This window comes from Trifolium pratense, linkage group LG4, assembly GCF_020283565.1.
Source record: "Trifolium pratense cultivar HEN17-A07 linkage group LG4, ARS_RC_1.1, whole genome shotgun sequence".
NCBI lineage: Eukaryota > Viridiplantae > Streptophyta > Magnoliopsida > Fabales > Fabaceae > Trifolium > Trifolium pratense.
In genome coordinates this window covers 44050615-44067628 of record NC_060062.1, presented here as the reverse complement: position 1 = coordinate 44067628, position 17014 = coordinate 44050615, and the positions used below count along the sequence as shown (strand labels likewise).

General features: G+C 34.1%; 1 protein-coding gene across 1 annotated transcript; it reads left to right on the top strand.

Moving 5' to 3' along the window:
• Positions 1 to 3272: 3272 nt before the first annotated feature.
• Positions 3273 to 16862, top strand: LOC123923857 (disease resistance protein RUN1-like). The gene is made up of 5 exons (XM_045976605.1): positions 3273 to 4018; positions 12543 to 13634; positions 14087 to 14372; positions 14493 to 15272; positions 16101 to 16862. The coding sequence occupies exons 1-5, from the start codon at positions 3543 to 3545 to the stop codon at positions 16752 to 16754; spliced, it is 3288 nt and encodes a 1095-aa protein (XP_045832561.1). The 5' UTR covers positions 3273 to 3542; the 3' UTR covers positions 16755 to 16862.
• Positions 16863 to 17014: the final 152 nt, after the last annotated feature.

Genomic DNA, 17014 nt, shown 5'->3' with positions numbered 1-17014 from the left:
TCATCAGTTAGAAACAGAAAAGATCGAAGCCCAATGACACATCCAAGACGGGTCACACGGGACACATCATCAGGCTGAATCCAGCACTGGGTGTCACGCCGAACACAGGACGCCAGCCCCGATCCTTCATAATCTTATCAAGATCATAGAATCCTTGTTTTAAAATCGTTTTTCTCTTAAACTTAATGAGTGAAAATTCTTGGGTTCGTAATTTTAGTGTATTTGCTATGTCATGCACGTTACAAGTGTGCATGAGCTGCAACTCTGCAAATTTATTGTATCATTTTCTAGCAAACGAACAAAAAAGGTTAACCCTTATTGTTCTATGTTTTTTATTTTCACATGTAGGGAACAAAAATTGTAGAGGGATTGGTTTTGAAGGTGCAAAGAACCAGTAGAATTCCCTTAATTAGTACTGATTCTTTCAAGGAGATGAAGAAACTGAAACTTTTGCAACTTGAACTTGATCATGCCATCCTCACCAGAGATTATCATTATCTTTCCAAAGTAGCATCACAAAGTTGCATTTTCGCATATTGTATAATGTTATTAGTGCAGTGAAGATGAAAGCTCTAATGTTTGTTACTGTTTCGGCCAGCCTGTTAATTAAATCCCACATACCAGCTTGCTGCCACACCTCCTTCGCCTGATTCCAACTCACAAATAAGTGTCATTCATTTTCATATGCAGACACGCAATGGACACATATCGGTGCATCTTACCCCTCTTGTTTGGAGTCGATCTCTTGTAGGTAAGCACCCTCTAACTATCCTCCACAGAAATATTTTTATTCTTTGCGGCATTCTCAATATTTTTAGTACTAACCCGAAATTTTATACTCTTCATTATCAATTAAAGTATTCATTGCAAACCTGTATGCCGACTTAACCGTATAATTACCGTTGCTTGTGAATCTCCATATGCGTTTGTCCTCCTCCCCTTGGCCTACTGTCATATTTTTTATTTCCTCTTTGTCTCTATTGTTTAGCATGCCTTCTATAATATCCCATTTTCAGTTTTGATTAGCATGGTTTATGATGTCTGCTACTGTGATATGCTCCTTGCCTTGCATCACTGGACTTGTAACATATGCATTATCTTCAACTCTCAACTACGAGTGTCAAAAAAATCCATTTATCCATTATCCATCCAATTCATTCACTAATGGATTCATCCAATCCATCCATTAGTAAAAAAATTAGTTAATGGATTGGATCAAATCCATCCATTTAGTTAATGGATTGGATTGGATCCATCCACCTTACTTTTAAAATTTTTGGATCATTAATTATATTAATTTTGGATCAAATGGATAAACAAAAATAAAAAAAAAACAAACAATTAAAAAAATCAAAAATAAAAAGTTGATCCGTCAAAATAAAAATAAAAAGTTGGAATTGTTAATTAATTTTCATTTATCACCAAATTGAAAGTGGTTGAAATTGTTTTTTTTGACTAGTGGTTGCAATTGTTAAAAATAAAAAAACAATTCTTTACATAAATGTATTTTTCTTTTTTAGATAATACATAAATGTATTTTTTTTAAAGTTATTTCTTTGCAAAAATGTGTTATAAATTTTTTTTTTTGAAATTTTTTTTTAATTTAAAAATGATTTAATATATTAAAATTAAAATACCGATTTTTTTTTATAAAAAAACTGTAGTTTTTAACATTAAAAACAGATTTTTAATTAGTTTAAAATTAAATATATATATTTTTATAATATATTAAAAATTAAATAATATATTTATTATTAATTTAATAATAGTGGTGGTTGGTGGCTGCTCCCCGGAGCTCCGCCGTCCGGCCACCGGACCACCGCCGCCTCCCCACCGGAAATTCTGGTGTCGCCGCCGTCCTCCGCCTCCGATGAATGAAATTTTTTAACATAAAAAAGTCTTTTGAAATCAATTGAAATCTCAATCAAATAAATCCCCTAAATCTATAACAATATATAAAGGGGATAAGGGAGTTTGGGCTGGATTTTTTTTTTGTCCATTTTGCCCTTAATTTTCTTTATGGTTTTTTAATTATTCCATAATTGCCCTTAACTTCCTTTTTTTTTTTTTATGGTTTTTTCATCTATATCTATTATATACTATAATATATAAAAAGAATACATGAGTTTTGGGGTAAAATTTTCATAATACCAATATTACCCTTGCTTTTTTTTAGTAGCAACAAAAATCTTTTATTAACAAACTCACCATAACATAAGGCGTATCTTTTTTTTTTGGTACATAAGTTAGACACAGGCAGGCGCGGAGCGTGCCTGCCTGGCCCGCTAGTTAGTCAAAAAAAAAAAAAACTATTATAAATTGAAGGGTAATTATCTTTCATTTAATTAATTAATTTAAAGAATAATAAAAAACATAACAATACCAATTACCAAAACACACTCCGCAGGTTTCGATTTCGTCTTCTGATTTTCTCCAATTACCACTGCGTCTTCTGATTTCTCCCTAATTTCTCATGGAAGATTGCAAAGAGGTTAGTTGCTTCCATTCTCCCTAATTGCATGAAACGCTCTGCTACTGAAATTGAGTCATTATCTATGATTGGGCTCTTGATTTTTATTTAGTTGCTTTATCATGTAAGATTACATAAGTTGATTTGTATTTAATTGGGTTATGGGTTTTAAATTACCGATTAATGTTTGTGTCCTTGAGTATTTAGTTGGGTTTTGGGTTTTAAATTCAATTATTTCTCAGTAATTTCTCTGTTATATGGGTTTTGGGTTTTAAGGAAAAAGAAAAACAGTTCAATGATAAAGTAAGATTGGAAAATGTTGTTTGAGAATTTTAAGGAAGGATAAAACATGTTTTGCTGTTTTATTTATAAAACTCCAAAATTGCCCTTTACTTTAAACTTATTTGAAATAGTGGAAGAAGGGGATTTTAAGTCATAATAGAAAAGGTGGACATTGCTAATTTAGACATTCATGTTTTTTAGGTGGGTCTAAATTAGCAAACCCCATAATTAATCTAGGTATACTCCGTGTGAAGTGTGAAATGAAATATATACAAAATTGGAACAAATAAAACATATAAAAAATTAAGTTAAAAAAAAAAACATATAAAAAATTATCAATAACATACGGCACAAGTGGTAGATATTTAAATCCGTTAATCATTTGATTCTAGATTCGATGAAGAAAGAAAAAAAAACATTTAAAATTGTAAAATTGTGTCCACAAGTCTTTAACTCAACAGGAAAATATCAATATTATCATGGGGAAACATCTCCACCCAATTTTGAATCAAGGACCTCACAATTGTGCATGGTTATCATTTCGTCCAAGTACATAAAGAAAATGGTGGAATATTTGTTAATTAGTACAATTATTTTTTTTAAAAAAAAACTTTTGTTTGGGCACATGATTGCTTATGAGTGTGTGGTTCTGATTCATGATTGATCTTGTTGAAAATGAATGATAATTAACTAACGTGGTTACATATTCAACTAAACCTGTTACTCTTTCTTCTCCATTTGTGCTTTTTCTTCTTACCTTCCTTAACTGTCATAAACTCTACACAGATTAATGGGTTATTATTCTTCTTCTTCTTTCAATCCTCCATGGATACACGACGTGTTCATCAACTTCAGAGGGAAAGACACGCGCCAAAGCTTTGTTTCTCATCTGGATGCCGCCCTTACAAATGCAGGAATCAACACATACCTCGACCACCAGCTTCACAAGGGAACAGAGCTTGGACCAGAACTATGTAGAGCAATACAAGGGTCTCGTATATCTATCCTTGTTTTCTCCAAAAACTACACTGAATCTAGTTGGTGTCTTAATGAGCTGCAAAACGTCATGGAGTGCCACATGACTCATCGACAATTAGTTATCCCTGTATTTTATGATGTTGACCCTTCGGTTGTGCGCCACCAGAAAGGTGATTTTGGAATGGCTTTGAGGGCTACTGCTAAGTTGCACTCACCAAAGCTGGTCATTTGGAAGAGTGCACTCACTCAAGCTGCTAATTTGTCTGGTTGGGATGTCACCAAATGCAGGTAGCTAAATCAACACTTTCTACTTTCTTGCTTCTTATATATATTTCCACAATATATGAATATGTCTTGACATAGGTCTGTTTTGATTGATTTATTTGAGTTTGAACTTTGAACCCGTTTGTTATACTGTATTTTTTTTCTTTTGAAATTACTTACCTTTAAGAGTACTGCATCTATATTTTACAACTTTTTAGAAAAATGAGAATCTGAAACAAGTGACATAAGCACTTGTGACTTGTGAGACTAGTTTATGAAAGTTTTCAGCTTATTTTCATAAGCTCTCCAGAATAGTTTATAAAAACAGTTTTTAGCTTATACATAAGCCTTATATGATAAGTGATTATAATATAAGTGCTCAATTTAGTTGTATATCCAAACAAGGTTTAGTCTTTCCCAATATGTGCTCACTCTGTTTTATAATTGTTATACCATCGAAGCAGTGAATGTGAACTAATGCAGCAAATTGTTGAGGATGAATCACAATTTGAGGATGAATTTGTGATAGAGATGAGTTTGTTATTTACAATTTTACTATTTTAGTGGTGTTGTGTTGTTTGTTTGAAGGGCTGAGTTCATTGAGTCGTTATTTTGTCATAGAAACTCAATAACAACCTGAGTTGTTATAGAAACAAATTGTTATTGAGTTGTTAATAATTGTTATAGAAATTCAATATTACTTGAGTTGTTACAGAAAAGAATTGTTGTTATTGAGTGTCACTTTGTCACGCAGTCCTGCTGTGCTGGTTTCATAGATTGTTTTATTCTTTGTTTGTTCTTGCGCTTTGGAGGTGTAAATCCCTGTTAAGCTCACCTTAATTAGTTAGTAGTGGTGGTTAAGCATAATTTTGTGTAGTGGTGGTTTTTCTTCATACTCTAGAGCTTTGGTACATTGAGTTGGCTTGGTATTTATTTTTTTGACAGAAGTTGGCTTGGTATTTTTTAATTCTCTAGACCCTGTCATTTGTGACCCTAAGATTGCGCCTATTCTTTAATCTCTTGGATGACATACAATATGAAGATTTCATTGATGAATTTACTTCAAAAAATACTAGAAGAATAATTTGTTTTAAGTAGCTATTTTGTTGTTATTATTAACTATGAATCTTTTTATGTTAATTTCAAGAATGATTTTTTTTTTTTATATGTTATTTGCGATTTAAATCGATGGTAGTTTTTTTTATTATGGGGCCACTTTTGCATTTGCACATAGCCTCCAAAAACTCGGAGATATCCCCGGATATACGACATGTTCATCAATTTCAGAGAGGGAAAGATACTCGTACCAAGTTCGTTTCTCATCTCTATGCAGCACTATGTAGAATCTAGCTGGTGTCTGTGTCTTAACGAACTGGTGCATATCATGGAATGTCACAAAATTATGGTCACGTGGTTAAATATTTTTTTTAAAAGGCCTCAATTAAATTTTCGCTTTAGGCCTCAACATGTATCGGACCCGCCCTGCCTAATAGTATCTCCAATGGTAAACTCCGCTCAAGAGTATTTTGTAGATCTCGTTAAAACAACATCATCTTAAAACAACCCACTTATTTTTTACTCCAACAGGACAACTCTAAAATCCTCATAACGAGTCCTACCATTTTACCTTACATATTAATGTTTTATTCATACATTATTTTATGGGTCATGTTAAACCGTGCATCCGGTGCACTTGTTAAACATACCAAAAATAGAAATAAAATATACTCCCTCCGTCCCAAATTATAAGGGAAAAAAGCCCATTTTTTTTGTCCCAAATTATAAGAGAAAAATCATTTTCAAGAATGTTTTTTTCCTTATTTTCATAAAATTAAATGCAAATTGCATTTAATTTCTTCTCTCTCTCATTTTCTCAATAAACAACAACCAATAAAAATTGTTTTTACATCTTCCTATGCAACTTATTCCAAGGAAAACCCACAAAAACATACTTCAAATTCTCATGTTTTACTTTTTCTTAATAAGTGTGATTTTTTTATTTTCCCTTATAATTTGGGACGGAGGGAGTACTTTTAATGTTGATAAAAACAACTTTTTAAAGCCACTAGGTTTGGTCTAGTGGTGAGAGGTTTGGGTAGTATGTTATAGGTCATGGGATCGATCCCTAGCTCATTGTAAACAAAACAAAAAAAAACAACTTTTTACACTTTCAATGCATTGAATGCACGAGTTTTAAGACAAAATTTCCTTATTTATGTGTTTAACTAGTGCACCGGGTGCACTATTTAACATTTTCCTTATTTTATTAGCACTTAACATGTTAACTTAAAAGCATAGCACTTAACATGTTAACTTAAAAGCATATTTTATTTACACATTACTCCAATACGTCAAAGAAGTAACATTTTACACCCGGCAGACTCCAACAAATTTTTTGCAAAATACTCTCTCGACTCTGCAAGAAATATAGCCACTGGAGTTGCTCTAATATAATACCCACAGTATATTCAACATTGGGAAATTTTGTACTCTCTCCGTATTATAATATATGTCGTTTTGACACTTTTACACAGAAAGTTAATAAATATTGTATGTAAAAGAGAGATTATGAGTTGATTTACAAAATTGTCCTTCATTTATGATATGGAAAAAATAAATTGAAGAATTAAAAGAAGAGAGAGTAATAAATAGTTAAGGGTATAATAGGAAAAATAACATTAAATGCTTCATTGGTAATATAAAACGACATATATTGTGGTACAAATTTTTTTCCCAAAGTGACATATATTGTGGTACGGAGGGAGTACATATAAAGAAATTTTGTTCCAATATAAATTTTGTACATATTACAACAAGTTTTAAATTAAGTTTATGATGCGGTCGGAAGCGAGAGGAATAGTAAGCGTCAATCCTATAACAAGAACACATGTTTGCAAGCGACAAACCTGTCAGATAAAGCTCTGGAATCCACTAGAAAGAGTAATTAATTTGAAATTCACTAAACTTGGGAAAAATCTCTATAATTTTATTGAATGAAAAAGTTTTGCTTTAGTAATCAAATTCTTTATTGTTTGCTTGATTGCTACTTTTTGCTCTTCCTTTAGTCTTGCCTCATCCCGACTCTTTTCTTCTTTAAGAGCTCGATTTTTCTCCTCTATACGGATGTAAAGCTGTCAAAATGGGCTAGCCCGAACGGGCCGGCCCGCCAAACCCGATTTTTTTTCGGGCTTGGGCCTTAAAAATCTTATCTCGAATTGTTTTCGGGTTTTTTAGCCCGGCCCAATAAAGCCAGAATGGGCCGCGGGCGGCCCGCAAGCCCGAATAAATTATAATTAAAAATAATATAAATAATTTGTTTTGGATGATTTGAACTTAGTTTGTACTATCAGAGTTTCTTTTGCCGCCCTACGAGTTTCTCAAATATCATTCGCTACTTATGTAGCGGATGGTTTTTTTCCTCAAATTTCTCATTTTCACTACTTAAGTCGCGGGTGAGTAAACATAGGGCACCCGAGAAACTCATAGATAGCGGATGAGTAAAAATAGGGTGCGCGAGAAACTCTTACGTAGAGGATGAGTAAAGATAGGGTGCGCGAGAAACTCTTACGTAGAGGATGACTATGAAAGTTAGGGTTTTAAATTTGTAGTGAAGGGTTTGAATTTTCGGTGAAGGAGTTCAATTTCTGGGCAGTGAGGTGTTCGATGTTCTGAGATTGTAGTGAAGGGTTCAATTTTGAGCGGTGAAGGTGGGTTCAAGTTTTACGAATATGGTTCGGAGAGTTCAATTTTGACGAAGGTGCAGTGCAGTGAAGAAGTCAATCGTTTGCAGTGAAGAAATCGTTGCGACGGATGCTCTCAGGAAAAGATTCACATAACACCACTTAGGAAATTATCAAACACCTAATATGCATCTAAGGATATGAACAATTTGGTCTGTATCATAAGTTATCCTATTTCTTTGGTCTAATAATGATAATAATGATAAAAAAAAAAACATAGAAATAACAACAGAAATTGAAATGTTCAACAAAAAAAACACACAAATTGAAAACTCACTACAAATAAAATAAAAAGTTAGGGTTTAAAGTTTACATACATGAATGAGTGAAGGGAATGGTTCGTCTCTTAATTCTTCTTGAATTGTCCCCGCTTAGAGGAGCAGGACCCCCAGGTTTGCAGCGAAGGGAACGGTTCATTCTTTCAAGTTTGAGTGAAGCAGTTTAATTTCTATGAAAGTTAGGGTTTCAAGCTTTACCAATTTCGAAGGTGATGAAGGGTTCAAATGTGATGAAGGTGCAGTGAAAAAGGTGATGAATTGCAGTGAAGAAGAAGAAGAAGAAGATTGTTGTGTATTGAACTTCCACGAAGAAGAAGGGTTCAGTTTGTTTCTAGAAACTTTCTATGTATCGTTAATTTCTTTCTTTTTTGTTTTTGATTCATCGTATTTATTAATTTTTAACATTGTTAGTTTTGTTTTTTTTATTTTAAAAAAAATTGGGATTTTTCTTTGACAAAAAAAAAAAATCTTTTTTTAATATTAAGGGACTGGGTTCGATTCCCGTGTGCCACACATTATAATTTAATTTGTCAAAAATAAATATACTTCTTAGGACAGGTGAGGGAAGTCTGGCTTAACAAAGAAGGTTTCTTAAGTCTGTTAAACGACAACCGATTTGATATTATTTTTTTATTCTCTATTAAGTCAGTTGAAACCACAACCGACCTAAAAAGGTTGAACTTATTTACGGAATTGCCACCGCGCGTGTTCTTAAGTCACGTGGCGACGCTAACTGACCTAAGAAGTTTTCTATAAAGTGTTTTTTCCACTAGTGAAACTTGTAAGTAGCGGATGAGTAAAAATAGGGCGCGCGAGAAACTCATAAGTAGCGGATGACTAAAAATAAGGCGCGCGAGAAAATCATAGATAGCGGATGAGTAAAAATACGACGCTTGACCAACTCGTATAAGTAGCGGGTGAGTAAAAATATGGCGCGAAAAACTCGAAGGTAGCGGATGAGTAAAAATAGGGCGTGCGAGAAACTCGTAGGTAGTAGATGAGTAAAAATAGGGCGCGCGAGAAACTTGTAAATAGCTGATGAATAAAAATACGGCACGCGAGAATTATTATTATTATTATTATTATTATTATTATTATTATATATATATATATATATATATATATATATATATATATATAATATAGGAGTATAATATAATATAAGTAGCGGATGAGTAAAAATAGGACGCGCGAGAATTATTAATCATATTTATAATATTGAGTTTGAGCACTAAAAGTAAAATAAAAAATAATACGGGCCGAGTTCGGGCACTAATTTTGATAGCCCGTTTTTTATCCGGGCTTTTTAGTCCGACACGACGAAGCCCGAACCCCGACCGGGTTGGCCCGAAATGGGTCGGGCCGCCTGTTTTGACAGCTCTACATGGATGACAATTGGTAGGGTACTATAGTACCCATCCCCATACCCGCGTGGGTAACAACTTTTGTACCTGTACTCATGCTCTATGGGTACTTAGGTACCGGTACCTGTTATTCGTATTTTTGCTAAAAAAAAGATTGATCAATTATAAACTATCATATTATTTTAATAAAATCCAAAAAAATTTAAAGATTTTAATGTTGACTCATGAAAATTATAAACAAAATTATTGCTAATCTCATACTAAAAGTTCATATCTTTGTTGATATATTCACATTGTGTTTGCATTATGTTATAAAAAAAACATTTTTATTAAAAATGTGTAATAGTGTTCTATTTTCTATATATATATATATCATATGGGTATGGGGCGGGGTGGGTACTAAGGTACCCGTGCTCATACCCAAAATGCGGGTTTTTACCCTACCCTTTTTTGGTATTTTTTGTGGGTACCCATTGGACATGAGTCAAATTGACATCCCTACTCCTCTAACTTGAGATACAACTCCCTCTATTTTGTTGCACGTTCTAAGCTTCTAAAAATAAGGGCTCAACCTTGAGTTACCCTTGATCTTGCGGTCTGCATTGGCACGATAGACCGGTTGCCTTCATCATCATAGTTCTTCTTTTTCATTATGCTTAGTTGATGAAAAAGGTGAGTGTAACTGTGAATCCTTTGATGAGTAAGTTGTGCACATGTTGTTAGCATTCGGCGTCAAGTTTAAACCCGTTGCAACAGCTTCAATATCAACAATACGTGTGTAGGATTTATTCTTTGTAGTAACACCGGCTTCAATATCAACAACAAATTTTATTGAGTTTAACTCTTCATTATCACCGGTTTTCTGCATTTCATGGTTCTCATTCTCGTTTTCAGGCAAATCAGTATTCATGTTTGTTGTTTTGGCCGTAAAAATAGTGTCTCATGACCATTCTCAACAAACAAATTGATTTCAGTACATTCTTTTACCTCATCTTCCTTTGCTTCAAACTTAGCCATTGTGAGTTTAGAAGCAACGTGACCTTTACCCCTATGATGTTGTCGAAAGTTGTTGATGGTGATGTTTTTGGCGTTGTTGTTCAATTGAATTGCTAACGCCTGTATTTATACATTCAAAGCAGTTAGGGCCGTGGTAAATCCCTTAAGGTCTGCCCTGGTTATTGGTTGATCTCTCATGGCTGTTCAAGTTAAGGAGAAACTCTGATACCAGCTAACGCAGTCGAAAGCGGGAAGGAATAACAAGCGCTGTTCCTATAACAAGAACGCAGGTTTGCAAGCGATAAACCTGTCAGATAAAGCTTTGGAATCTTATACCACATCAATGTTGAATTCTTCCCATCTATCATTGCATTTGCAGCAAAAAGATCATCAATTGCATCAAGAACCATGTTTGCAAGATTAAATGTACATCTAAAGGCAATCTGAAAGCTCATCTTTTGTCACTACCCTTCCTATTGATCGGAGCTCCGCCGCCATGGCACCACCTGTCGCCGGAATGTATTCAAACACAACATAAGACATAAGTTATCTACAAAACTCATTTCTAGCCCAAATAGAAGGAACAAGTTCCTATCACCATTGTTGAGATTCTTAGAAATAAAAAGGAAGGTCAAGGTGATTAGGTGAAGTTCTAGCCTATATACTCCTAATCTTGAAGTGAAGAACACCACTACCTCCATTGAAATCCTTAGGATGAAAGAATCACATATTGAAAAAGAAAAAAGAAAGACAATATCAAGTTTACCTTCACTTTGGTCGTTCTAGTCCCTCAACGTTCACATTTGTCGTCATTTTAGTCCCTCAACGTTCATCTTTCTTTTTTGTCTAGTTTACCTTCAATTTGGTCAGTGACTACGTGACATAAGTTTTTGAAAGACAAATTACATGTCATAGTCAGCATAGTCAACAAAGTCTCCAACTCAGCAACAATAAACGGTTTAGTGACAAAACTTAACGTCAAGGACTACTATGACTAACGGAAGTTAAATTCATGGGCTTTTAAATGTTTTTTGATGATTCAGGGACTATTAGGACAGCGGGCGACTCTTTCGGCGACTAAAATGGTTGTTTACTCAAATTGTGGGACCTTTTTCAGAGCTGGATGAGCTTTTTGACTATTGACTATAAATGATTGATCGATATCCAGAGTCAGTAGTTAGTCCCTTGTATTGTAATCACCCATTTTCTTGTCTCGTAACAGATCCATATCCATGCCTCCTTCTTCGTCAACTTCAACATCCAATCCCCAATGGTTATACGACGTGTTCATCAGTTTCAAGGGGGAAAGACACTCGTGGGTCGTGGCAATTTCGTTTCTCATCTCAATGCAGCACTCTCTAATACTGGAATCAACACTTTTCTTGATGACGAGGAGCTTAGAAAGGGAAAAAAGCTTGGACCAGAATTATTGCGAGCAATACAAGGTTCTCAGATATCCATTGTTGTTTTCTCCCCTAACTACGTTCATTCTAATTGGTATCTTGATGAACTTGTACAAGTCATGAAATGTAGCGAAAATATACGGCAGAGGAAACTTTTAAAAAGATATACCAGCGCCAAACAGGAGAAGATCGACAAAAGGAAGCACTAAAGAGTGCTTCCTATTTTCTGGTTGGGATATGAAAAATTACAGGTATAATATATGTCATATCTATTATGTTTTGGTTATATTTTATTTAGAGTAACAAATTGTTCTTTATATTTTACTTTTTTTTTTGGTATTAACCACTGATTATAAATTAAGTTTCTAATTTTTAATAACAACTTAATTAATTATCAATTTAGTCCATATGTTTATCCACTTATTATCAATTTAGTGGTTAACTTTTTTGAAATACTCATGAAATCAGCGATTTATTTGAGAGTGCCCTACATAATTAGAGACTGATTTGATGATTTATTCATTTTATTCAGCGATTTATAATACTGTCCATGGCTTTGTGCTATACATACAGATTACTTGAACTTGATATATTAAGGGTGTGTTGAGTTGACTTGATTGGAAATTGAGTAAATGTCCTTTAATGATCTGGAGTACTATTTTTTAAGCTTCTAATCTTTCTTTTCTTCTTTTTTTCTATTTTTTTTGGTTACATCTTCTAATCTTTCTTTATTTATGACTTCATTTGAAAAATATTTATTGTTGCAGTAATGAAAACAGTGTTGTGAAGGAAATTGTTGACCAAGTTGTGAAAAAACTTGAAAAAAGACACTTAACTATCCCAGATTTTCCAGTTGGACTGGAATCCCACACGGAACAGTTGATTCAGTTTTTAAGACAAAATACAAGAGGAGTTCGTTTATTAGGGATTTGGGGAATGGGGGGGATTGGCAAAAGCACCATTGCCAAAGCTGTCTACAATAATCTTTGTTATGAATTTGAAGAACAAAGCTTCCTTGCTAATATTAGAGAAGTTTGGGAGAAAGATAGCGGCCGAATCGGTTTACAAGAACAACTTCTTTCAGATATCCTCAAAACAAGAAGGATAAAGGTGCATAGTCTTGAGTGGGGAAAAGCTATGATCAAGGAACGACTTTGCACAAAACGGGCACTTGTTGTACTTGATGATGTTAGTGAGTTTGAGCAATTCAGTGCACTGTGCGGAAATAGAAATGGGATTGGTCCGGATAGTATAATAATCATCACAACAAGAGATGTTCGTCTACTAGATATTCTTGGAGTTGACTTTATTTATGAAGCCGATGGATTGGATCTAGATGAGTCCCTTGAGCTTCTTAGTTGGCATGCTTTTAGGGAGGCAAGTCCAACAAAAGGCTTCCTTATTCTCTCAAGAGATGTAGTTGCCTATTGTGGCGGACTACCACTAGCTCTTGAAGTCCTTGGATCTTACTTATTCATGAGAAGAAAACAAGAGTGGCACAGTGTATTATCAAAGCTAAAAAAGATACCCAATAATCAAATACACGATAAACTAAAAATAAGCTTCAATGGTTTAAGGGATCGTATGGAGAAGGATATATTTCTTGATATCTGTTGTTTCTTTATCGGTGAGGATAGAGCTTATGTTACACAGATACTAAATGGTTGTGGACTTCATGCTGATATTGGCTTAACAGTGCTGATAGAGAGAAGCCTCATAAAAGTTGAAAAGAATAATAAGCTTGGAATGCATGATTTGCTACGAGACATGGGAAGAGAAATTGTTCGTGAAAGTTCACCTGAGGAGCCTGAGAAGCGTAGTCGATTGTGGTGTCATGAAGATGTAGTTGATGTATTGACCGACCATACTGTAAGAATTTCTCTACATCGTTTTTTGTTTTTTTGTTATCAACTTTCACGAACATTGAAGATAAAAATCCATGTTTTTTAATTTTTTTCGTTTTACTTTCCCCGTCAATTGGCTGAAAATAGTGGGATTCATCATCTTACACATGTTTGTCTTTGTTATAGATGCAATATCAAAAACCATTTGTGTGTGTCTCTTCTCCTATATACAACTTAGCCTTCGGCATTCCTTTCTATTGTTTTGTACATAGGCTATTATATTTTCCATGTTAAAAATCTAATATAATTTCCCATTCACGTGTCTTCGTGTAACAACTCATGTTTTTGGAAAAGTTTGTTCATGAGAATCATGTCATTTTAAATATGAATGGGTTAACCTGCAGCTTTATGTGTTGCTCTTTAGTTTCTAAACAACAAATTTAAGTTTCCTTTTTATTTTATGGTCTTTCTGTCACAGGGACAAAAGCCATTGAAGGATTGGTAATGAAGTTTCAAAGGACCAGTAGCGTTTGCTTCGATACAATTGCTTTTGAGAAAATGAAGAGATTGAGGTTGTTGCAACTTGATCATGTACAACTCAACGGAGATTATGAGTGTTTTCCGAAGCACCTGAGATGGCTGTCTTGGCACGGATTTCCTTTAAAATACACACCGGAAAACTTATATCAGAAAAATCTTGTTGCTATGGACTTGAGACACAATAATCTTACAAAAGTTTGGAAGAAGCCTCAGGTACATATGTCAAGTGATTTTCTTTTTAAAACCAATGGTTAATGGGAATAGTTATTTTGCCACTGTTTCGTTTTGCATCTTATTCTCTAATCTTTATTTAAAACATTTATTTTCTTGTAGTTGCTAGAGGGACTGAAGATCCTAAATCTTAGTCATTCAATGTACTTGACAAACACCCCAGACTTTTCAAAATTACCAAACCTAGAAAAACTCATTATGAAGGATTGTCAAAGTTTGTCTGAAGTACACTCGTCCATTGGAGTTCTCAAGAATATTCTTCTGATAAATTTGAAGGATTGTACAAGTCTTGGCAATCTTCCTATAGAGATATATAACTTGGCATCAGTTCAAACTCTGATCCTTTCTGGTTGTTCAAAGATTGACAAATTGGAAGAAGATATAGGGAAAATGGAATCCTTGACAACTCTAATTGCAAAAGATACTGGTGTCAAACAAGTTCCAGTTTCGATAGTTAGATCAAAAAACATTAGATATATATCCCTATGTGGATATGAAGGATTATCACGTGATATTTTTCCTTCTATCATTAGATCTTGGATGTCACCAACAATGAATTCCTTAGCACATATTCCCCCTTTTGGTGGCATGTCAACGTCTCTTGTTTCCTTGAATGTAGATAGTGGAAATATGGGTTTGGTCTATCAATCACCATTACTTGGCAGCGGTTCAAAACTTAGAAGTGTTTCGGTACAATGTGACTCAGAGATTCAACTAAAACAAGAATTAAGAAGATTTCTTGATGATCTATATGGTGCAGGTCTTACTGAAGTGGGAGCATCACATGCCTCACAAATTTCGGATCTTTCCTTGAGATCCCTTTTGTTTGGGATCGGAAGTTGCCACATGTTCATTGATATTCTTGGGAAGAACTTATCACAGGTTCCTTCTCTATCCTCCCACCTTTACTGATATATATAATTACTTAAAAAGAACATAGAATTACTTTCCAATAGCAATGTTTTCCTTCAAATGGTAAAATCAGAAACAGATATAAATGATAAGGTCAGACGCTTAATATACACATGAGACATGCTTAACTTTAAAAGGATAGTTGAACAAGAATCACTAGTTCAACAATTGTTTTTTTTAAGTATTTTTAGTTTATAAATACAATCTAACTAGAATTAGGTAACTAGATAATATTTCACAAATACTGAGTTTTAAAAGTGTATTTATATGTTGTTTTTTTACCCTCTACATTAGTTGAATCCATGAAGAAGTGATTACTTTCTAGAATTGACTGTGTATGAAAAGGAGACAAATTAGTCTACATAATTGAAAACAAACTATTCCTAATGTTTGAATAGAAAGTAGCTGGAAGGCATAAAATGATTGTATTTTTAAGATGTTGATACTAGGCCTTATATATTTATCAGACACTCTATAAGAAGGAAATAAAATTAGCAGTAATCCGCAACCTGAGCTAGTTAGTGAAAAATCTTTTGTTTAGATTGTTAAGATCCTAGAACCGTGAGAGACTTTGTAGACAAACATATATCTGTTACAGTTGTACTGTAAAGCCGAATTGTACGAAAGCGGAAATGAACTATATGAACAGAACTTTATTGCTTGTTTGTTTTCTTTAGATCAGTTTCTGTGTATATATTTTTTTGCGTGGTACACTATTTTGACACTACAGCACTAAATGTCCATTTTCACATCATAATTAGAATTGTATAAATAACTAAGCATATGTTCATGATCCAGGGATTGTCAGATTACGATTCTAGAGATTCGTTTCTTCCGGGCGACAATTATCCCTCATGGTTAGCCTATAAATGTGAAGGACCTTCAGTACCTCTTCAAGTGCCCGAGAACTGTGATTTATCCATGAAGGGAATAACTTTATGTGTTATTTATTCATCAACACATGAAAACCTAACAACTGAATGTCTCCCTAGTCTCTTGATCATTAATTACACAAAATTCACTATCCAGATTTACAAGCAAGACACGGTAAGGTCATTCAATGGTGAAGATTGGCAAGGTATAATATCAAATTTAGGAGTTGGTGATAACTTGGAGATTTTTGTAGCTATTGGGCATGGATTTACTGTTAAGGAGACGGCTGTCTATCTAGTATATGACCAGTCAAATGCTATGGAAATTGAGCAATCAAATACTATGAAAGTTGTCCCATCAACTGATGTGCAAATGGAGCCATCAACTGAAGTGAAAGTACAACCATCACCTAATGTGAAAACGGCGCCATCAGCTGAAGTGGAAGTACAGTCATCACCTGATGTGAAAATGGAACCATCACTTGTTGTAGAGAATGAACAATTCCCGAACACAGATAGAAAAATCTTTACAAGATTTGCTAAGAGAGTGGGAGAATGTTTATGCTTGAACCAGAATTGAAACCTCAGCAATTTTTTATTGGGCATGACTATTGTGTAATATGGAAATCCCTTTTATGTGTTTGTAATATTTTTCAGGGAGGGAGAATGGAAAAAGCTTTGGCATTAATTTGATTGATCGCAGGATCCTGATTTTCTTCTCTCCTTTGGTCTTGAATGTCATCCACAAAAAATCCCATGTCATGCGTTCAATCCAACAGTTTTTTAGCATCACACACCGACTGAAGTCAATAAATATATGAAATATTATCTCGATTTATA